Raw genomic sequence first — 22,847 nt, forward strand, 5'->3', positions numbered from 1 at the left:
ACTAATATAGACAGTGAAAAATGACACTTAGATTACATAAGAAAATACAGCCTGTAATCCCTATGGACCAGATTCTGACACCTTACTCCTATTAAGTAACAACTTACTCTGAAAAGTCCCACTGATTTCCCATTGATACTTGTGTAGTAAGGTGCTATTCAATGTGAGCAAGGGTTCAGAATCTGGCTTTAACATGTTTTGTATCTACATTATTCTTATAAAAGCTGAAGATTCTTATATTTCCTCCTCTTTTCTGTCTTCAGAAGAATCTGAGAGAAATGGGACTGGACATGGATAACCTGGAGATCCCTATTCTGGCAGTTATGGCTTTGATTCTGAATGTCTTTGCCTTGTTATGTAAATACCTCAGTTTTATAACTAATATCCCCTTAAATCATTTACCTTCTATCGGTACTCACTCATTCATATCTTATAATTGAGTATTTATGCACTGGAGCAAAATGAATAGGTTTTATTTTTATATTTAAAAAAGATAAGTCAGATAGTAATTCAAACCATGAAAAGAGAGAGAGAACAACAACCAGGAGCTCATTTATTTTGTTGGGTGGATTTTTGTGTGAGTATATTCTTTCTGTATTCCTACTTTCTCCATGTGTCAGGTGGTTTCCTCTTTTGTTCTCTTCCTTTCCCTAACTCTTTTCTTTTATGTCTTACACTATTTTCCTCTCACACTTTACCCTCTTTCCTATTAATTTTTCCCTCACTTTTTCCTCAGGTTCTTTTCTTCAAAAAGCTGCTGCTGAGATCACTGTAGGTAGTTTTCTTCTTTTTTACATTTTCCTGATCCAATTGCCTTCTCCTAGCCTTTATGGAAAGCTGGGGTTCCAATAGTCCATCCCTTTTCCAATTAAAGGGACATCACTCAAAACATACTGCTTGCTGTTCGAATGGCAGCAGAGAAGAAAAGGATATCACGCCAGAGGTCATCACTCCATTGCAGAAGCAGCTACAAGAAAGGGTTCATAAGTTAAAAAAGACAAAGTGCACCTGGACCAATTCTAGAGGCCTACACTGCAATGTGATTTTTTTTTTTTTTTTTGCACCATTGAAAATGTGTAGCCTGACTATCAGAGCTGCTGAGCACTCACAGGTGCCTGCTACTGAAGTCAATGGGATCTGCAAATGCTCAGCACCTCAATATCAGGTTACTAGTCTAAACTAGTGTATGTTTGTCACCCCCCCCCCCATATACAACAGATTGCATTCACACTACAACCTTAACTCTGCCCTCTCATCACTTCCTGCACACAGCCTTTAAACCAAACTGTCCCTCCAAACACTACTATGGATGTTTGGTTTGTTTGAACAGGATGGTTTGGCTAACAGGGTGCTGAAAATGTGGTATCCATAGTGGGGCAGAGTTAAAGTTGTTGTGTATGATCTGTGACGTATGGTAGCTGTGGTGATGGTAAGGTGTGTACCTGTGGCTGGAGGAGTAGATGACAGGTACTGTTAAGTGGCTTGACTCTTCATTTCCTTTCTTTTATGGGTGTGTGTCATGTATGTTGTACAACCAAGTTTTTGTGTGTATTAAGTTATGTGTTCAATGAAGCAATGGGGACAGAGATAGGGAGGATACCAGAGCTGTGCCGCAGAAAAATAGTTGCTGATAAAGATTTTACCTGCCTGCTGACAGAGAAGATTGTATCTGTCAGAGAAATGCAGCTGTGCATAAAATCTTCTCCATGAGAGGATAAAATCTGCCAGAAGAACGTAAGTGCTGACAGAGAAGATTTCTATCCAGTAGAGAAGATTTTATTTATTGACTACTTGTTGAACACAAGGTTTCATTATCATTAATAATGGCAAAAAATGATCCTTATCCAAACATTTATTTTCAAGAACTACCTAATCTACTTCTGATTCACCTGTGTGCCGATTTTGGTGTAAACATACAATGTTGTTTTAAAAATACATGCCAACCAAAGAGGCTGGCAGACAAATTTCAAACAAGAAGCCAGCTTCAAATATTTCCTATCAAAAATTTATGCAAAGCCAAATTACTTTGAAAACACAAAGCGCACAACAATGAATGCTGTGTGAAGTTTCACTCTGACAAACCACCTACATAAAGAGAAGAACAAGAATTCAGGCCCCATTTTAAGATTATTTCAGAATGCACCATCACTATGATGTCATAATCAGCACCTCCATAATATCAGAAGCTCTCTTAACATCTGCCACTCTTTCAAAGGATGCAGCATGTATTTCCTTTGAAGCTGACCCAGCTTCGCTAATTGGTATAGCAGGGATGGGGCGATGATAGCTCTTCACTTTCTCCTCCCTATCTCCAGCAATGGCACTAGACTCAATCAGTCTTTATGCTCAGTGAGCACAAGGACTGGGATTGTGATTGGTTGCTGAATAGGAGGGAGGAATGCTCCTTGCACCTCATTCTCCATGTCTGCCATTCATCCTCCCTTCCCCACAGCTGCACAGGGCTAAACATAATCTGGCCTTTATTATACCAAGTCAATATAATTTTCTTTTAAGGCAGAACCATTGAGAAGAGACACCGAAAAAGTAAGGAAAATGTAAGCAGTGGGGGAAAAAATAAAATTTCTGAACAGAAGGAAAGACACAGGAGATAATATGTCTGTAACACTGAAAAACTGCTTCCATCTAAGCAAGAGTGCCTGAAACAACAGACAACTAGAAACACTAGAAAAGAAGCTTGGTTCACTACTGCCTTGCACCTTGTATAATTATTTACACAAGGTGGGTGTGAACTGCTACCACTTTAATCTGGTTGCATTTTATACTCCCTTGGCATTCACTGTGCCTGAGTATAAATGATTAAACCCTGGTCTACACTTAAAATTTTGGTCCCTCTACCTGCATTACTTAGAAGAACAACACATACCCCATAGTGCCGTAGTTAAGATGACCCACCACCTGCTGTTGATATGGCCAGGTTGACACAGGAATTCTTCCGTCAACCTAGCAACCACCACTCTGGGAGGTGCATTAACTACAGCAACACAAAAACCCCTTCCATTGATATAGGAAGTGTCTATACTGTGGCACTACAGAGTGAAAACAATTGTTTATTTGGCCCCTGAAGTTTAGGACGTCTGAAAGGGGAAGTAATATTCAGTGAACTGAGCCATACAATTGATCTGTCTGTGACTCCCAGAAAACAGGTCTTACCAAGCAGGGAGCAAAAGGAAGGGAATTCAGCTGAACCAAAAAGGATTGATAAATACCCTAGATGTGGGCTTTGCTTGTCTATTCCTAAGGAAGCTAGAGATCAGTTCCTGTCACAAGGGCTCACAAAGCCATTATCGGAGATGCTCTATTTGAAAAACCTGCCAGACCTATGAAGCAAGTAAGCATTTGAAGCAGACAAGCCTGACCTGGCTACAAGGACTTGGACAAAACCAGAGGGAGGACACAGTGGATTTCACTGACCACTCATTCAATCAATCACAAGCTCTCTCATGGTTGGCCATGCAAAGTCACCATAATGTAGAGCAGTCATAAGTTGTGCTGCAAGCTCCTGGACAAGTCCAGAATCCAGAGGGCACAAAGATGATTGTGTCTCCTGTGAGGCCCAGCATAGAATCTGGCCCTGATTCTTTTCTTACTTACACCAGTTTTACCCTCTTGTAACTCTACTGATTTCAATACAGTTATCTTCTAATTTATAATGGTATGAGTGAAGAGTCAGATATATGGAGGGGCCAGTTCCTTCTCACGCTGCTGCTACTGCCTTCTAAGGATAAGCAAGATGAATAATGAACAGGCTAACATAATAAAAACTCAATAGTTAGTCTACTGTAATCCAGAGTTTCCATTTCTTCATAAAAAACCATGAGCAATTTGAGTTTCAAGTTTGGGTATTTGGTACCCACACATAAACAAAGCAGGAAGATTCTAGTGAAATAAGGAATCAAGTGTACTTGTGACTTTAAGAAGAAAAAAAATATGATAGTATATTAGACCAGATGCTGGTCAAGCTTCTCCAGTGTAAATCTTTTGTTACTTCATTGAAATCAATGGATTTAGTTCAGCTTTACACTGTATTGTCTGAAATCAGAATCTTGCCCCCTAATGTTTCCTTCTTAGGTTTCTTGCTGGGTCCCTGCCAATAAGTCTGTACCACTTTTAATTTTATGCTTACTATGAATAACAGAGAACTAAAACATCTGAAGGGGACAGATAAGAGACTTAACCCAGAGTAACCACTGTCCCAGTCCAAATTGGATTGACTGGTTTGGTGCCCAGAAATCCCCCCAAATCTCTATGGATATGCAATTTAATAGAATGGAAAACATCTTTCACAGAAAAAAATAAGAATAATAAGGCACTCTTTGTGGAATAGAATATCATCAGTAATGTGTGTATATATGTATGTATACACATATGGCAATAATAATGTATATATGTATGTACACACATAATACAAACATATTATATATCACACACATGCACTTACATTACCCTACCCTGAAAACAGCTAGTCATCTGTGACATTGATGAACACTTATTCGTGCAAGTAGTCCCACTGTGAAGACAAGGGCAGTGCTTATATGTGTAAGTGCTCACCAGTGCACATGAGGGTTCCACAATTTGGCTCTCTGGGCCTGATATAAGCAGTAACTATTGCAGTGACAGAGCACTGGATGCCTGCACAACAGTTAACACATTTTTTTTAAATATCTGAAAATATTTCCCACAAGATTATATCAGTTCTGAAGGCAAGTCAAATGCTGGAGTCCTCAAAATATTTGTCTCTCTCTTCTTAACAACTCAATAGATTTAGAAGGTTAAGATTAAAATTCTGCTAAATTCCTTTCCCACAATACAGGCAGATCCCTGCCCTGGATGTATGCTGTATTGCTGTAATCTCTCTCTCTCCTTCCTGTTCCCTCTCTATTTAATCTATTCCACTTTACTTCACAAAGTGTCTTCCTTTGCTCCCACAATAGGATAGCAACCGGGTGATTTAATTCTCATTTGACCCTTTGATCCCTTTTTGGTATTTCTGCCTGCAACATAACCTTTTCTCTGTCAAACTTTGATTTTCTCCTCATTTTCCTCCCCCTCTGCCACCACTTCCATCTTTCTCTACATCTTGATCCCTTGGTTTCGTTATTCTTTTCTGCCTGGAAAATGCAGTTTAACCTGCTCGCTGCTGATCCACCACTGCAACTGCTGTGAACAACGAAGTCAGTGGAATGTTACAATGGAGCTGGCTCATTCAGCATCACAGCAGGTGTTTCCTACCAAGAAAGGTAGAGAGATGGACAGAAAGCTTTTCAAGTCGTGGCGGCATTCAGTCACCATATTTGGCCTGTGTTAAACTGAGGACAGCAAGTGGGAGTGGAGGAATCTAGAGATTACTGCCCTTACAATGATATAAATGGCTGGGAGCCAGGTTTGCATTAGAGACAGGAATGGGACAACAGAGGCAGCAAGAGTATAGTGGGGATAAGAGGAGTTAAGATTCAAGAGGGCAATTCTATCGTGTGGCCAAGGAAGAGCAACACAGTTGACAATTCCATACTCTGGTCACCAGAGAATCAGGGTACTTCTGGCCTCACTTGCAGTCATTTTTGTATTTAGGATGATAATGCCATCTCTGAGATTCAGCATAAATCAACCCACATCCCGCATGGTAAACAAAAGAAAATACACAACAAATAAATTAAATAGGACAAACTACCTTGTGTGGAGGGTCTTCATCTCTCAGTAGGTCATCTTGACCCATCATTGCCATCCTCCTCTAACTCTAGGTTTCTAATGCATATCCCTCTTGCTCTTTGGTCTATTCATCCTTACCAGAAATTGTTTGTAACTGTGACATACCAGGGTACAATCCAGAATAATGAGCAGCTGTGTCACCCCTGCAACCTTGGCTGCCTTACAATGCCTTGTTGAAGTAGCTCCCACATGCGCCGCTCACAAACAGCCTTTCATCGTGCAAGCCACACTCTGAGTATAACTGCAGCCTGCCAGCCACCTTTGGGTTATACTTTTCCTCTCACCAGGCTTGGTTATACTGCAAGGTGACCCCAACACACCCCCAGTCCCATATTTTCCCCCAGAAATGTATCTCCTGTACTGCCCAGCCTGCTTGTTATCTGGTTTCAAGGTTTGGTAGTCTACAGGATCGAAAACTGCTGCCTTTTTTCTTGACAAAGACGATTGGCCCACCAGCCAGCAAGGGTGGATGATGAATCCTCTGGCTGGTTTTCCTGGAAGTATTCATGCAGCACAGGCAGATTGGGTTCTGACATGGCATAAATCCATCTGAACTGTATTTTTGCTCCCGGCTGCAGCTCTACAGGGTAGTCCCAGTGCAGAGGGAGGTTTTCCCCCATGTTCTTCTTTTCAGACCCTTCAGCATATTCATGATATTTAAGGGGGATTCTGATGTAGGTTCAGAGGGTGTCCCTGCCTGGGTGATCACCTCCCCGTGAGCCCTCCAGGACCTGGGTATCGGGCCATCATCAGTTTGCTCCTGACAATATTGTTGACAGAATTCTGAAGGGAAACTGACCTCCTGTTCTTGCCAATGAATGAGGGGATTTTCAAGGGTGATCTAGGAGATGCTCAGAATCAGAGGGAAGTGTGGGGATTGAACTGCATTGAATCATAGTATTTCTCAGTGCCCCTGAATAACTGTTTCCTGGGGGACTGTCTCCTTGATCACTGGACCCGAAGACAGAGGGGAGCAGTCCACAGTTTTTATTAGGTGCTGAGTGGCCTTGCATTGCAAAGTAAGTTGCCAGGCCTGGACTGCCACTGCATCTATGAAATTGTTGGCTGCTCCTTAATTGATGAGAGCCAGCTGTGTGGAAATCCATGGGGGCCTCTCAGGGATGCACAGCCAGATATGCACCTGCAAGTATAAAGCTCCCAAACAGAGCAGGGTGCATGTCCCAGTCAGGACTAAGGTGTGGGGAAATTCTCAGAGCCCAGGCCGGTCCCCCTTACCAAACCTGAGTCAACTTGTTTCCCAGGTCCCATGGGGCTCGTGCAGGACAGGCAGAAATGGCATGACGAGGTTTGCTTCAATAGAAGCATTGGTGGTGCAACAGCATTGTTTGCTTTGGCGGTGAGCTGTCAATGAGCCAGATTCACCTGCATCAGTTGAGTGGATGGAATGGGCACCCATGCAATGGTGGTCAGACACAGGGGCTGCAGGGAACTTCTCTTTTCCTTCCTCTGTTCCTGTAACTGATTATCTATGTGGATGGCAAGGTCGATGAAGACATCCAGACCCATGGGTGTCTCTACACAGGCCAGTTCATCTTTGATTTCCTCCTACAGACCCCACCAGAACAGATACCACTGCATCACCTTGTTCCTTGCTGTGTCTGCAGGGAGATGGCAGAAAAGCACTGCCTAGGAAGCAATGATACCCTGCCCCTGCCAGAGTTTCCTTACAGCAGCCTCGGCCAAGCAGGCACAATGCAGGTCATCAAAGATCGTGGATATAGATTGGAGGAAGGCATTCAAATTTGAAGGCACTAGGCTGTTAATATACAGCAAGAGGGAGGTCCAGTGCAACACCTCTCCCATCAGCAGGCTGATTATCAAACCCACCATGGCTGGGTCAGAAGCCTAAATTTGGGCATGCAACATGAATAGGAGGCAGAATTGGTTCATGAAGCCCCAGAACCACTAGCAACTCCCACTGAATGGTTCTGGCAGAGGTGTTGCAGATCCCCGTTCAGGACAGGGCACGGTGGGTTGTATCTGGAATACAGCATTCTCCACACAATGCTGGTTTACTCGATCCAACAGCAAACGGTTCTCTGAGGTTAGCTGCATGACTTGGGCCTGCAGTGCTTGGTTATCGGCCTGGAGGCGGACAGTCCATTTGGGCAAATCCAGTATCTCTGGAGGCAGCAGTTGGGCTGCTAGTACCATACCTCTCACCCTGGGCCCACCCTCTTGAGGATTACTGTGTGGTCCGTACAAACTGTCAGGGTCAGGATGCAGGTGGCCATGCCTAGAGGTTAGTGTTAGGATAGGGGGCCGGGTCCTCACGCCAGGCAGGGTTCTGAACCAGGAGGTCAGAAGTCGAGGTCAGGGACCTAGAGTCAGATTGCAGGAATCAGGCCAAGTCAGGACACCAGGGAGGCTGGGGCAGGAGACAAGAGCAGGTAGCGCTGAGTGAGCAGTCCGAAGCAGTGTGGAGCCCAGTTATATAGACAAATTCCTATGCCTCCCTGTGGCTTAAGTAAGGGGAGCAGACCAACCAGGAACTCTGGTGTTCCACCAATCAGGGCCCAGGGTGGAGCCTACTGTCTGAGCTGGGCTTCAAGGAGCCCTGGTTCTATGTGATACCAGGAAGCTGTTGGGTGGAGGATTAGAGTTTGATGCCCCCACCTTCCTCCAGGAAGCCTGTAGACCCAGGTTTGAGACTCCTGGGGTCATGACAGGTAGGTTTCCATAAACAATGACACTCTCTAAATAAGAGGATTCATTGACTAGGGCCGCCAGGAATAAGAAGTGCAAACAATCCTAGGCATGCTCACTTTACACTTACAGCAAATGAACAAAACAACAGTTCCTAATCCAGCCCCTCGGGCGAGACCACTACAGGGGTGAGTCTAAAGGTAACTGTAGTTGTAACCTCACCCCAGCATTCTGCTGCCTTCTCTCTGCAACTACTGCTGGCCACATGTCAGCAACAGGGGGAGTGTCTGTCCACCTCTCAGGTTGCCTGATATCAGGGTACTATAAAGAGAATTGGAAAATATCTTTATCCTTGAAAATTGTTCATTCTACATCTGTATTCAAAAAGTAAAGATGCATGTGTCTGGAATCTGGAATGTGCAGAAGAGCAAAGAAGCTGCTGGTCACACTCAAACAATACAATTAGTGTGACATACCATTAGACAGAAGCTGTCATGAACAGATGTCAATAAACATATTTTACATTAAACCAGTAACACAATTAGGAAGGTTAGGGACGAGTTAAATCACCTTGATTAAGAGGCAATGCATTCCCTATATCAAAAGGAACTCCTTTGATCACAAAAGAGACAGTGGTGATTAAAGCAAGCAAATGTCCTGTGGAAGTGTTTGAAGCAAACTGCAGACTCTTGATCAAAGCCTAGGTAATTTAATTATTTGTCTTCCTGACTGAAGTCCTTTGATGTGACACTGACTAACAGTATATGGGGATGTTTTATGTTCCTGATCAGCCTAATCTGAAAACCCAATGCCCAAAAGGGATTGTCCTATTACCAAAATAGAGCTCCTTAAGAGAAAAGTGAAAGCAGAAGCTTAAAGAAGAGCCTTGTCTACAGAGCAACAGTCTTTTGGTATAACCATGCCAGATAATCACGTTCTAACTTGGCCAAATGGGTCTGTAGAGCAACACTGTTTGATACTATCCTGTTTCAAAAGTGTTGTATCTCTGTCTGTCAACCCTATGTGTACTGCATTATGGCAATTCTTAACAGCTATCCTAGAGTTCTTCATCCACTGATGCTCAGAGCAGGGGATCCTGGCAATTTTCCAATATGGTTCCTCCCCGCGATGCATTGCACTCTGGAGATTTTGCACCAGTTTGAGAATCCCCTGGGTGATGTTGCACGCTGATAGGCATTGTGAGAATTTTCTAGGTAGAGGCCTCTAAACTAGGAGTTTTCGCCTCTTCCTTCATAAAACACATAGAACAAAGTATTTGGAGGAACAGATGTGCACAAATGCTGGTGATAATTGGATAAATATGAGAAAAGTACAAATCCATAGACCCATCTAGTCTCTGGCTTTGAAGACCTTTTAGTCAGATTCTGGCTTTCCAGTTCTGTCTCCTGCTCTCTTGGCTGTACTCTGCCATGTCTGGCTGCCTCACTGCCAAATTAAAAAACAAAAACAACAAATCTGTGCCTCATACCTACACAAGGGTTCTGCTCTTCCAAGCGCTGCAAGGCAGGCAAGAGGCCCATCTGAGATCAAAAAGAAACAAGGAAAGCCCCATGCCTTTAGGGGTCTCTCTGCCTGCCAGCTCCTCCCCATCACTGTGGAGCTGGTGTGGCAGAGCAGCAGCTGGAAAACTCTGCACAGCACGGCCTGGCCAGCAGCGGCCCCTCCTCTCCCTGACGAGCTGTGATCTCAGAATGAAAGGAGGCCAGGCTGTTGTGCAGAGGAGCCTGATCCCCATGTGGTACCAGATGGCACTGTGATTCTATGTATTATGGAGATGGGAGAGGACGGATTGATTTTTGTAAGAGTGGAATAAATTTTGAAAAGGGGAATTGATTTGGAGGAGGCACTGAATTTTGGGTGGGCTAAGAAACTTGAATTTATGTTCTGAGGTGTGTGATGGGCAGCGCTTACTGGCACTGCCACTTAGTGGTCAGAGGGCGAAGGGAGACCTAGTACCATCACCAGTGTCCATCACTGGCCCCGGTCACATCCGTGGCAGTCTGCCTTTCGGTGCGTGTGTGTTGACCCAACCTCCAATCTGTTCTCCAAGTAGCTGTATCCCCCTCTGGGATAACAGTCTGAAGGAAGATATCAGGCCCCATGCTCTCCCAAAGGTGGGCAGGAGGAGGACCTTCCCTCTGTTTACCAACCCCTGCAGGTGTTCAGCCCCATCCATGGGCTTTGCAAAGTCTTTACCCTCTCTGTATTTCCTCGGGGTGAGTTTGGAAGAGAGGGTTTTTATGCCCTCCATATGAAGATGATTGGTATGAGAGTCCAGGTCCTCTCACTCCACTGGGTTCCAGCCCAGAGCTCTGTAAGAAGCAACAATGTCCAGCACCTGGAAGTGCCTAAAGGATCCCCCCCATGTCACATCTTACCACTTGCTACCCCACCAAAGTCTTATATTTTGACACAGTAGCAAAGTGTAACGGGGTGGCACCCACCTCTCGTGAGTGCCCCGGTCGAGTGTGTGTGCCTGCAGCTCTCTCAGTTTGTGGTGACCCCTGTTCGTGGTTTCTCAGGCAGGTTTTCAATGATTCAGCCGTCCAGCTGAGTCTCACACACAGCCTGTATTTGAAACTGTACAGACCCCTTCCAGGGTATATAGTCCAACAGGAGCCAATCCCAATACTCCTCTGTTGGTATCTCTGTAGCCCTCCCCAGCCTCAGTCTTTAAATAGTCCTGGCCCTAGTATGGGGCTGTATCTCCAGGGCTTCCTCCCTGGAGACACTGTCTTCCTGCAGACCTCCATGGGCTCAGTCCTTAATCAGTCCCACAGCCCGTTCTGGGCAAGCCATCAAATAGTCTCTGATCCTGGTATGGGGGCCATACCCCCAGGACTTCCTCCCTGGAGATTCTTCACCGTTTCTGGACCCACCTCTCCAGCTGGCCACTTAACAGTTCAGTTTCTCTTCCAGGGGTGTATCTCAGTTCAATATTCAGGCCAATTCTGTAGTGGCAGGGGAGGGACTGGGCGCGCTCACTACTCCGGGTCCCAGACCAGGGACCCTATGAATAGCAGCCGCCTACTGCATCTCTTTAATTAAACTGTGTTTCTGTTCCCTGGGCCACTTCCCTGCAGCTCCAGCACCTTCTCAAATGCCTCACCCTTACCATAGGGCTGAAGTCTTGTACTCAGTCCCAGCAGCTCCCTCTTGCTCCTCCAATCCCTGCCAGCAACTGATCTGTCCATGGTCCTGCTGCTCCTTCAGCCAGCCAGCCAGCCAGCCAGCCAGCCAGCCAGGAACACAGTCCTCACTCCTCCAGCTCCAGGCAACAACTAACTCTCTCTAGTACTGCAGCTCATTTTATATGGCCCTGTTGGGTCCTGATTGGCTACTCCCTGCAGCTTCTTTCTAATTGACTGCTTCCCCCACAGCCACTCCAGGCACCCTGGAGGACTTCTATACTGCTCCTTTCTGGGACAGGGTGTAGTGGGACTCTGAGACCTCCAGCAGGGGGTCTTTGGGCCTATTCCACCCCATCACAAAAGGAAAAGGAGAATAACTGAATCTTCAGCCCCTCTGGGCTCAGCAGGCAGGCTCTTTCCCCTGGGAAAGGTTTCTATAGCATCCTTCTTCAGAAGCTCCCAGAGTAGGTCTCACTACCTTCCCTGTCTGGCTCTCTTTTAAACTTCATCTCCAGCTGCACACTGCAGGTGGGGATAGGTGGGGCTGCCTGGGCCCAGAGCTGCTCCTTAACTGGTTCCATTCTGGTGTGGAGTTTATTCACCCCACCACAAGGTGGCATATTGATTTTTATGAGGTGGCAAAGAATTGATATGTGGGAGGAAATTTGTTTTGCTGGAGGAGAAGAGATCTGACTCTGTGTGTGGTGGTGGCAGGGGGAGGTTGAACACTTGATGGATTGTGGGAAGGGGGATTTGCAGAGAGGAAGAGAAGGAATTGTGTAAGGACAGTGTCTTACTTGTGAGGAGCTAATCTCAACTTGTCTCTCCCTTGTAGTGGCACACCAAAGGGTTCATTTCAACAGAGGGAGGAAGGACAGACACCACGAGGGAAGGAGTGAAGCAGAGGAGGAAAGAGCAAGGGCCAGAGTTGTGATGGTAGAGCTAATAAATGGTATGCAATATTAATGTAAATGTTTTTCAAATTTATCCTCCATCTTTGATGGGCCGGTGTTGGTAGATGTGGGAGGATCCCGTTGCAGAAATCCCTTTGGTGCTACATCTCCCAAATATCCTGTGAAGAGATGAAAATTTGCACCAGAGTCTATTGTACTCCCTGGTGAACTGGGAATATTCTGCAAAGAAGAATCACACTGAACGGCTGACTAACTTGCAGATGACTAGGGCTGCCTTTAACTTTCTCTGTCTAGCCCAACATTTCATCAGCAGTCTGTCCATTTGTGAGCTGCAGGCCTGTAGAGAAGGGAATTATTATTACTTAATGGATTCTGCCTCTAAACTTTGAATACCACTCCCTGACAGGTTCTGAAGTCCTGTCACAAAGAAATCTCTGAGGAATGTATCTTCATCTGTTTCTTTGGCAAGTACTTTCTTCCATTTGCATAGTATTTTATAAAAAGCAAGTGGAGACTCCTGTGCATGTGTCAGCTGCACTTTCCTTCTCTGTGCAGAGTTGAGCTCTCATTACACACACTGGGGTTTTAGAGTGTCATTACATGTACTGCATTACATTTATTTTTAGAATGATAAAATGCACCCTATCCAAGTTGCCTCAGAAAGCATGTGCATAATGTAGTAAGAATACGTGTACAAATGTATCTCTTATGAAAGGCAAAAAGCAAGAAGGACAAGCTCTCAGACCAAGTACTTCCCCTTCGCAACCAGCTTACCCAACCTCCCTGAGGCAAATGCCTGAAAAAAGAGAGGGGCCTTGAGCTGTATCCTAACTGTCAAAACCATCGCCGCTGCCTGATCAGCTAAAGGAACAAATTTCAGAGTTCCAGGCTGTCTACTAAGAATGCCCTTCCTCTGTCCCTGATATTTAAATGTGGGGATGGGCATGCGCACCCCAGTTCATCTCTACTTCCATGGTGGTTCACAAGGAGAAAGGTGATCTCTGAGTTAGCCAAAAATTGATACTTGAAATACACCCAGAATTAATAGGAAGCTACTGCAACCGTTGAAAAGACTGGTGTAATATATGCCCATCAACTACCATAACCTAAGAGGCTGGTGTGACATAACAGAGAGTCAATCCAGACTAATGAGCAGCTGTGTCACCCCTGCAACCTTCATAGAATCATTGAATATCAGGGTTGGAAGGGACCTCAGGAGGTCATCTAGTCTAACGCCCTGCTCAACCTTGGCTGCCTTACAATGCCTTGCTGAAGTAGCTCCCACCAGGCACATTCATAAACAGCCTTCCACCATGCAAGACACACACACACACACACTCAGGGTGTGACTTGCAACTGCCAGCCACAAATGGGTTATACTCTGGATCTCTCCAGGCTTGGTTATACTGCAGGGCGACCCCAACACTGCTCCCCAATCCCAGATTTTCACCCAGAAACATATCTCCTGTATTGCCCTGGACAGTACAGATTATATTAAGTCTGTTATTCCTTTAAGATAATAATATGCACACAACTTGTCACAGAGTTACTCAAACACTTCAATTTAAACACACTGGATTAGATAAAACAAGTTTATTGACTACAAAGAGATAGATTTTAAGTGAGTACAGGTAATGAGGCATAAAAGTCAGAAATGGTTACAAGAAAAATATAGACAAGACATTTATTATTACCTAACTTAAACTATATCAGATTCAAGCAAAGTTTTTCACCACTTGCTTTCAGCAACCTTACTGACCAAAGCCTATAGGTCAGGACCCATTCTCCCTGAATGCTTCCTTTGTTGCTTCAGGTGTAGCGAATATGATGGGCAGGAAGAGGGGCGGTGTACCTTGGGGATGTTTGTCCCTCCTTTTAATAGTTTCAGTCCCCCGCTTGAAAAACATTTCCAGCTGGGCACCAGGAGACAGTCTATGGGGAAGGATGTTCCCTGCTGCTTTTTTCTGACCTCTTTGAGCTTTCTTTGTTTCCCTCTCTGCTTGATTACTGTGCTTACTGCTTAAATGATAATTAAGTGAAGCACACATTCCTTTGTTTAGGACTGACCTGTCTGCCAAATTCTGTTTGGGCAGAGCTGTGGGGTTTGAAACATGTGTTAATAACACCATACAGTGGAATCTTATAGCTTTGCATACAATGTTGCCACACAAATTTTACCAGGACAATACTGACCAGCAAATTATGAGTTTTCAAATGATACCTTACAAGGCATACTGTGTACAAAGATAATTACAGTCGTGTGTAGGGGGTTTGGATACAGGGGTGTATTCTGTCACAGTAATATGTGCCCATCAACTACCATGACCTAAGAGGTTGGACAGCCATATTCTGCATCAGCAGTAGTTCCTGAGTGGTGTTAAGGTGTAGCCTAAAGTAGAGTGCAAAGCAGTAACCTGGTCTAGAAGTCACATATTCATGGGTCACTGTGGAGAGGCCAAATCCAAAAGAATAGGATGCAAATGACTAACCAGATGTTGATGGGGAAAAAAAGCTCTTGGTCTCTGATGCTAGTTGGAATCCAAGAAGCAATCAGAGATCCAAGAGTACCCTTGAGTAAATTGCAAACCTCTTAGACAAAGAATGCACAAGCACATTCAATAATAGCAGCAAAAATCTGTCACATCTTCAGAATCATCCCTCAGGACACTAGCATCAGAGTTGGGTGAGAAATGGTTTTTCTGTCCCATAAAAATTTTCACGATTTCAAAAAATGTCCTGTTCTGCATGGGGATGAAACCAAGACTGTTTGAAATTTTTAATGAAAAGCCAGAAAGAGAGAGAGAGTTAGAGACAGCTTCAGTCAGTCTCTGGCTTCCTTTCTCAATCTCTCCTGTTGGAGCTAGCCCACTTTGTATAATCATGAAATATTCACTGAGCTAGATTAGGAGACACTGACTTGATAGCCTGGTGGTTAGAGCACTCAGCTGAAATGTAGAAGACATGGGTTCAAGAGGGCCTGTGTCTCAGGCTTCTTGGCCATATTCATTATGGCCCATTGGGTGAGGGTAGGGTCTCCGATAAGTATGGCATGCAGCTCTTTGTAAAAGCAGCAAATCTGCAGATCAGCACCAGATTGACTGCTTGCCTCTCTGGCCTTATGGTATGCCTGACACAGTTCCCTCGCTTTCATGTGGCATATACACATTCCCCAGCATTCCTCTGGTCATAAATGTCCATATTTCAATGGCTGGTCCGTAGCTGTGCTTGCACAGCTTCTTCTCCCCCCAGGCATAGGAGATCCAATATCTCTGGATATCTCTAGCCCACAAAAGCTTACACCCAAATAAATTTGTTAGTCTCTAAGGTGCCACAAGGACTCCTTGTTGTTTTTGCTGATACAGACTAACACAGCTACCACTCTCAAATTTCTCAATTTATGAGTTGTAAGAATTTATTTTTAACATGGGCAAAGCATATTTTCCCCCTAACTTTGTTCTAGGAAACAGATAACTGCCTTTGCTGAAATTCAAAGGGAAAAAAAAAGCCTGAGGCAGACATTTGGCATGGAAAATTTCAGCCCAACTGGTTAAAGTTTAGCAAAATTATAAGCCACTAGAAACAGGATCTTCTAATGGCAAGTTTTAGCTAACCTTAACTAGAGGCATTGCAACGAGCACTGCTCATAACAACAGAGATTCATTGTGAAGGGTGCTTTTTAAATGAAGGTGCAGTTGCACTCTGGCTAGGAAAGATTATAATGTACTAAACTATTTGTGTTTTTAAGGGGACCTACAAATACAAAAATAATAATTTTCTCCCATTGTTTCTTTATGATGCAAACAGAAGGCATGAAAGGTTCAGATTTAATTTTTTCCCATTTATTTTGAGTCTTAGAAATATTGGGAATGTTGAGTCTAGTCTTCCCCAGTGAGTCCATTAACAACAATAGTGATCTCATGTGTGTATTGGGAGCTTTTCATAGAATCACAGAATATCAGGGTTGGAAGGGATCTCAGGAGATCATCTAGTCAAACCCCCTGCTCAAAGCAGGACCAATCCCCGACTAAATCATCCCAACCAGGGCTTTGTCAAGCCTGATCTTAAAAACTTCTAGGGAAGGAGATTCCACCACCTCCCTAGGTAACGCATTCCAGTGCTTCACCACCCTCCTAGTGAAAAAGTTTTTCCTAATATCCAACCTAAATCTCCCCCACTGCAACTTGAGACCATTACTCCTTGTTCTGTCATCTGCTACCACTGAGAACAGTCTAGAGCCATCCTCTTTGGAACCCGCTTTCAGGTAGTTGAAAGCAGCTATCAAATCCCCCCTCATTCTTCTCTTCTGAAGACTAAACATCCCCAGTTCCCTCAGCCTCTCCTCATAAGTCATGTGTTCCAGTCCCCTAATCATTTTTGTTGCCCTCCGCTGGACTCTTTCCAATTTTTCCACATCCTTCTTGTAGTGTGGGGCCCAAAACTGGACACAGTACTCCAGATGAGGCCTCACCAATGTCGAATAGAGGGGAACGATCACGTCCCTCGATCTGCTGGCAATGCCCCTACTTATACATCCCAAAATGTCATTGCCCTTCTTGGCAACAAGGGCACACTGTTGACTCATATCCAGCTTCTCGTCCACTGTAACCCCTCGGTCCTTTTCTGCAGAACTGCTGCCGAGACCTTAACTTTCTCAGACCTTAACTAAAAGTGGGAGGTAGTAAATCTTTAAGGAACAGATCTTTTCTTCCAACTGTTTACTGAACATTTGAATTAAATAGATTACTCACAGCAATGCAAAACAGAGTTTCAAACAGTTTGAATAAGTCACTTTCCCTTTCAATAATCAGATTTCATTTCTTGATATCTGATGTAATGATTTCACTAATTCTCCAGATGCATAGAATCTTCTAGCAAAAACATTATCAATAGCTCCTAGATTCTAATGTAAAATTCATGTATGCAAAAAAAAAAAAAAATACAGATTAAAAAAAAACTATTCAGGCCTTCATACAGCATAAAAAAGCAAAACAAAAAAGTTGGGGGGACACAAATATTTAGGGAGAGAAAGGGAAAAGAGAAAATATGTGGGGAGATGGGATGAACCTAAGTACAGCCATACTGCATCAGACCAATGGTCTATCTAGCCAAGTATCTTGTTTTCCAACAGTGGCCAATGCCAAGTGCTTCATATGGAATGAACAGAACAGGGCAATCATTGAGTGATCCATCCTTTGTCAAACACTCCCCGCTTCTGTCCGTCAGAGACTCGGGATACTCTCAGCATGGGGTTGCACCCCTGACCATCTACACTAATAGCCATTGATGGACCTATTCTCCATGAATTTATCTAGTACTTTGTTGAATCTTGTTATAGTTTTGGCCTTTACAATATCCCCTAGTAACAAGTTCCACAGGTTGACTATGCGTTGTGTGAAGAAATACTTCCTTTTGTTTGTTTTAAACCTGCTGCCTATTAATTTGATTGGGTGATCCCTAGTTCTTATGTTACGTGATGGATAATGGGGAGGGAGGATTGCGATCGTGTCAGACAAGGGAGTAGGTGTAAAAGGAAAACGGGTGTGGGAGAGTAGGTTAAATTTAGGGGGTAAAGAGTAGAATTCTGTATGTGTGTGAGAAGAGACAGCAAAGGGTGGCATATTGCAGTCAATAATCACATGCATGTGTCCTTTCATTTTGTTCATGTCAACTATACAAACCAGGCCTCCTTTCTTCCTCTCTTGGAGCATGACCTCTTGGTGGCAGTGAGCATGATATGATGGAGGGTTCAACACAGGAGTTATATCATCTTTCTCCATTTTGTGACTCGTAATTTATGCCTGAGGAAATGTAGCAGGTTGATTTCCACACTGCCTATGAGCACAGTATATAATAAATAGCCAGGTATATTTCTGCAATGATTATGGACCTGATTTTCCTTTTGCTTACACTGGTTTTCAGTTGGAATTGATGGCATTATTCCTATTTTATACTGCTGAGAGAAGAGAATCAGGCCCTATGCCTTCTTACCAGCTCTGCTGGTGTAGGATTGTAGTCAGAGTCATGACCAGAACCAACAGAGATTTGGTCTGGAAAACTTGGTAAAATTTATGGTTATTGATGAATGTTGTGAACTGTAACAGGGTTCATTCATCACAGGAGCTCCTCCTTGTGGCCAGGCATAGCATAGCAGCTGTCTCCTCTGCTGATGGTCCCTCCATTGCTGCAGTGGTCTCTTTCCCTGCAACTTGGCCCTCTAACCCCTTACACATTAGTCCACCCCTTCCCAGGTAACAGGGAGTCTGACCCAGCTACAGTCCAATGACCTTACAGCAGATCTTCCATCTGTCTCTAGGCTCCGTGGTCCTTACACCCCTTTCCTTAGGGGATTTCAACCCACCTTCCTACGTAGCTGGCAGGGGAGCCCAGTCCCATCCTCTACTCTGAGATCCAGTCCAGAGACCCTATAGCTGACTATCAAGGTCTACACCCTCAGACTCCTTGTTGCCTCCCTAGACTGCTTCCTACCTTTTCTACCCCCAGAAAGTGACCACAGACCCTCTCCCTCTAGCCCTTTCTGCTGCAAAGTTCCTGGCTTTATTATTGCCACCTAGCCCCTCCCCAGCTGGGCTTCATTATCAATTACACCTGGAGCTTGTGTGTATATGTGTGTGCTCTCTTTCTCTCTCTCAGGTGCTGCCAGATATGTTAATTCACCTCTCAGGCTCACATTCGCTCCTTCAGGGCCTGTGTGGGGAACACACCCCATCACAATGACCAATTGCTTATTTTATTATTGGTGCCAAACTCTAGTTTGCCCATGTCTGGATTAACCAAAGACAGGTGCAGTTCACCTCAGAGAAAAGCATAAATCCCCCCTATAGTGCATCTCACTGCACTATTGAAATTTTAGGTTGAAATTCACCTATTCTGTTTTTGTATCTTATTTAAAAGGATATAATAGTGCCCCTCACCTCTCTCCACCTACCCATTCCCATAGATTCTCCCTCATTTCATGAGCTCTGGGAAAGAGTCTGTCAAGCAGAACAGACCAAATTCATAACTGGTGCAGTACTGTAGTCACAGTTATGCCAGTGATGAACCAGGCTCATCTGTGTCAGCCTTGCATGCCAGCTGGTAAAAATAAATCACCCAATTACGGGAGAGTGTGCAGTGTAGGAATGAATAATTTCAGTAATACACAAAAATTAATGGGCCTGAAAGAAATAGACATAATTTTGTGAGAGGATTTAAAATAAAGTATTGTCACACACATACACCCAGTTCTTAGTAGCTTTGTCAGTCTTCACTTAGACTTCTTTTGTTGCCTCACAAAAAAAGAAAATAGCACTTCAAAGTGCTAATGGAATTTTTTCCCACCTACTAAGTGTCTGATAAAGCCTTGAGTGAGAACTGTTTGCCTCTTCAAAATGACAGTTGAAGGGGGCAGTTAGCACTGCTTCTCTGCAATTCAATTCTATGTTTGTTAGTCTTGCAACAACCAGCTTCTGACTCTTAGCAGTGCAAGCTCAATTTACAGTAGCAGCCTTGCAGAATCTGATTACTGAAAGCTAACTGGTGAAATTAGAGCTATAGGCTTTAAAGGTATTTGTCTTATTATCCCAGTGACACTGAACCAGGGCTGGCTCTACAGTTTTTGCTGCCCCAAGCAGTGAAAAAAACTGCCGCTCTGGACGGCAAAGGGGAGAAGCTGCCGCCGAATTGCCGCCGTGGCAGAAACACTGCCGCCCCTTTCTAACTGCCACCCTAAGCACTTGCTTGGAACGCTGGTGCCTGGAGCCGGCCCTGCACTGAACAGACCTTTCTCTTTGGAGAGATCTGTGGTGGGGTCAGCTCTTACGGGGGTGCTCTCCTGGTTGTGCTGAGGTCATCTGAGGTGGAATTTATGAAAGTTCTTACTCTGCACATAAATTAAATGGCAGAAATGAAATGCTACCGAAATGTAACAGACAGGAGAAGTGAGGATGATTGGTGCTCACAATATGTGCAGTAAGAAAAGGAGTACTTGTGGCACCTTAGAGACTAACCAATTTATTTGAGCATAAACTTTCGTGAGCTACAGCTCACTTCATCGGATGCATACTCTTTCCACAGTATGCATCCGATGAAGTGAGCTGTAGCTCATGAAAGCTTATGCTCAAATAAATTGGTTAGTCTCTAAGGTGCCACAAGTACTCCTTTTCTTTTTGCAAATACAGACTAACACGGCTGTTACTCTGAAATATGTGCAGTGTTTCAGATTCTCCAGCCATCTGATCTCTGCCTTGATGCGCTTCAGAGGGGGAGCAAATGATATTTTAAAACAAAACTAATTCTCTATTTATTTTATGTGACATGTGTATAAAGCACATTTTAAGCATATACAGCAGTTTCTACATAGCATTATATTCAATTTATTAAAACGGATAATTTTTCTCTCTTCCTCCTCCGGCCCCCAAAATAAGTTATGCATAATTTTTTTTATTTTACAAAAGCAAGTCTACATACCAGGCAAAGCTTTAAAATAGTAGTATTACAAATATTTAAAGTTTCAACATGCATCATACAGCAAGCATAATTGTTGAAAATAATGTTTTGGCATGAGTGCATATAACATCAGATTCTGACCTGAAATGAACCTGAGACAGAAATGTAACCAAGGCCATTTAAATTATAGTCTCTCAGTCATAGAAGAAAATGCAAATTCCTTTCTCTTCTTCCTCTGTCAGAAAGACATGACAAGACCCTTCTGAAGCCTAGTCTAAACTACAAAGTTAAGTCTATGGAAGCTGCCTTATGTCAACATAGTTATACATGTGTCTACACTTAAATTTGTCTCCCACTGATGTGAGTGCCCCATTAGAGTGACACAATAACACCACCTCCCCAAGCAGCGTTGAGCCATGGTCAATGTACTGAGGTCAATGCATTGTGAATATAGACACTGTGTTACCTATGTCAACTCTTCTCCAGCAGCTCTCCCACAATGCTCAACAATGACTGCTCTGGTCACAACTGAGAACTCCAGTGCCCACGGGTCACAGAGACTGGCCAAACCGGACAGTCTCTAAGCAAAAGAATAAATGGACACAAATCAGATGTCAAGAATTATAACATTCAAAAACCAGTAAGAGAACACTTCAATCTTCCTGGTCACTCAATAACAGATGTAGAAGTGGCAATTCTTCAACAAAAAAACTTCAAAAACAGACTCCAACCTGAAACTGCAGAATTGGAATTAATTTGCAAACTAAACACCATCACATTAGCCCTGAATAAAGACCAGGAGTGGTTGGGTCATTACAAAACCTAAACCTAATTTCCTCCTACTGTTACTCACACCTTCCTGTCAACTGTTTGAAATGGGCCTCTCTCATTACCACTACAAAAGTTATTTTCCCTCCCTTGGTATCCTACTGGTAATTGAATTGTTTCGTTAGACTGACCTCACACTCGGTAAGGTAACGCCCATCTTTTTATGAATTTATACCTGCTCCTGTATTTTCCACTCCATGCATCTGATGAAGTGGGTTCTAGCCCACGAAAGCTTATGCCCAAATAAATTTGTTAGTCTCTCAGGTGCCACAAGGACTCCTCACTGTTTTTGAGAAATTTTAGTGTCTCCATTTTGGAGCAGGGACTTGAAACACCAAGGTGACCTCCTGCCAAATTTCAGGGATGCTCCTTTTGCCATTCCCATGGAAACCTGCTCAAATTTGCCCAAGTTATAAGTCTCTGAAAAACTACAGTTTGCACATGCTCACTAGAGTTTTGTTAAAGGTTGGCAGCATTATTTTCTGAAGATTTCATTTACACTGAGCATGCTCCATCCCCACACAGTTCCTATGTGCTTACTGGATTGTGCATGCAACATCTCAACTCAGTGACCAAGCATATTCAAGACTGGTCAGGGGCTGAGCAGGAATTTTCCTGGATCTACTTCTCCAGGCTGCCACGGGCTGCTGTGGCATGAGGTTCCGGAAGTGAAAGGACCTTAATCTCTCTGTGTCCTAGGCCATGTCTATGCTACAGTGGCACAGCTATGATACTGCAACTGTGCAGCTGTAGTGTAAATGCTTGCTGCAGCAGAGGAAGGGAGTTTTCCATTGATGTAGGTAATCCATCTCTCCGACAGGCGGTAGCTAGATCAACAGAAGAATTCTAGCTGTACCTACAGTGGGACTTAGGTCCAGCTAACATAGCTCAGAGCTCTGAGTGATGGAGCTAGGTCAACGTAAGTTTTAGGTGTACATCAGGCCCTAGTTTTAGGTGTACATAATTCCACTCTGTAAAACAGGGATAATAATGCCATCTTATATCACAGGAGTGTTGTAAAGAGAAATTAAAAAATGTTGTGAACCAGTCAGACACTACAGTGTAGAACATCATAGAAAAGCCTGTTACGAAATCAATACATTAATTCAGTGAA

General features: G+C 43.9%; 1 protein-coding gene and 1 long non-coding RNA gene across 2 annotated transcripts in view; one reads left to right on the top strand and one right to left on the bottom strand.

The window, feature by feature from the left end:
* FAM89A (family with sequence similarity 89 member A) overlaps positions 1–22,847 on the top strand; it is a 49,165-nt gene that overhangs the window by 8,404 nt on the left and 17,914 nt on the right. The window contains exon 3 of the mRNA XM_043543273.1: positions 12,382–12,498. Coding sequence (XP_043399208.1) covers positions 12,382–12,480 — 99 coding nt within the window. The 3' untranslated portion in view covers positions 12,481–12,498. The remainder of the gene's footprint in view (positions 1–12,381; positions 12,499–22,847) is intronic.
* Positions 458–11,797, bottom strand: LOC122465113. Its single transcript, XR_006289685.1, has 2 exons — positions 11,531–11,797; positions 458–967 (listed from the first exon to the last, which is right to left on the bottom strand). It is a non-coding gene; the product is annotated as an uncharacterized LOC122465113 (long non-coding RNA).

This window comes from Chelonia mydas, chromosome 3 (assembly GCF_015237465.2).
Source record: "Chelonia mydas isolate rCheMyd1 chromosome 3, rCheMyd1.pri.v2, whole genome shotgun sequence".
NCBI classification, from domain to species: Eukaryota; Metazoa; Chordata; order Testudines; family Cheloniidae; genus Chelonia; species Chelonia mydas.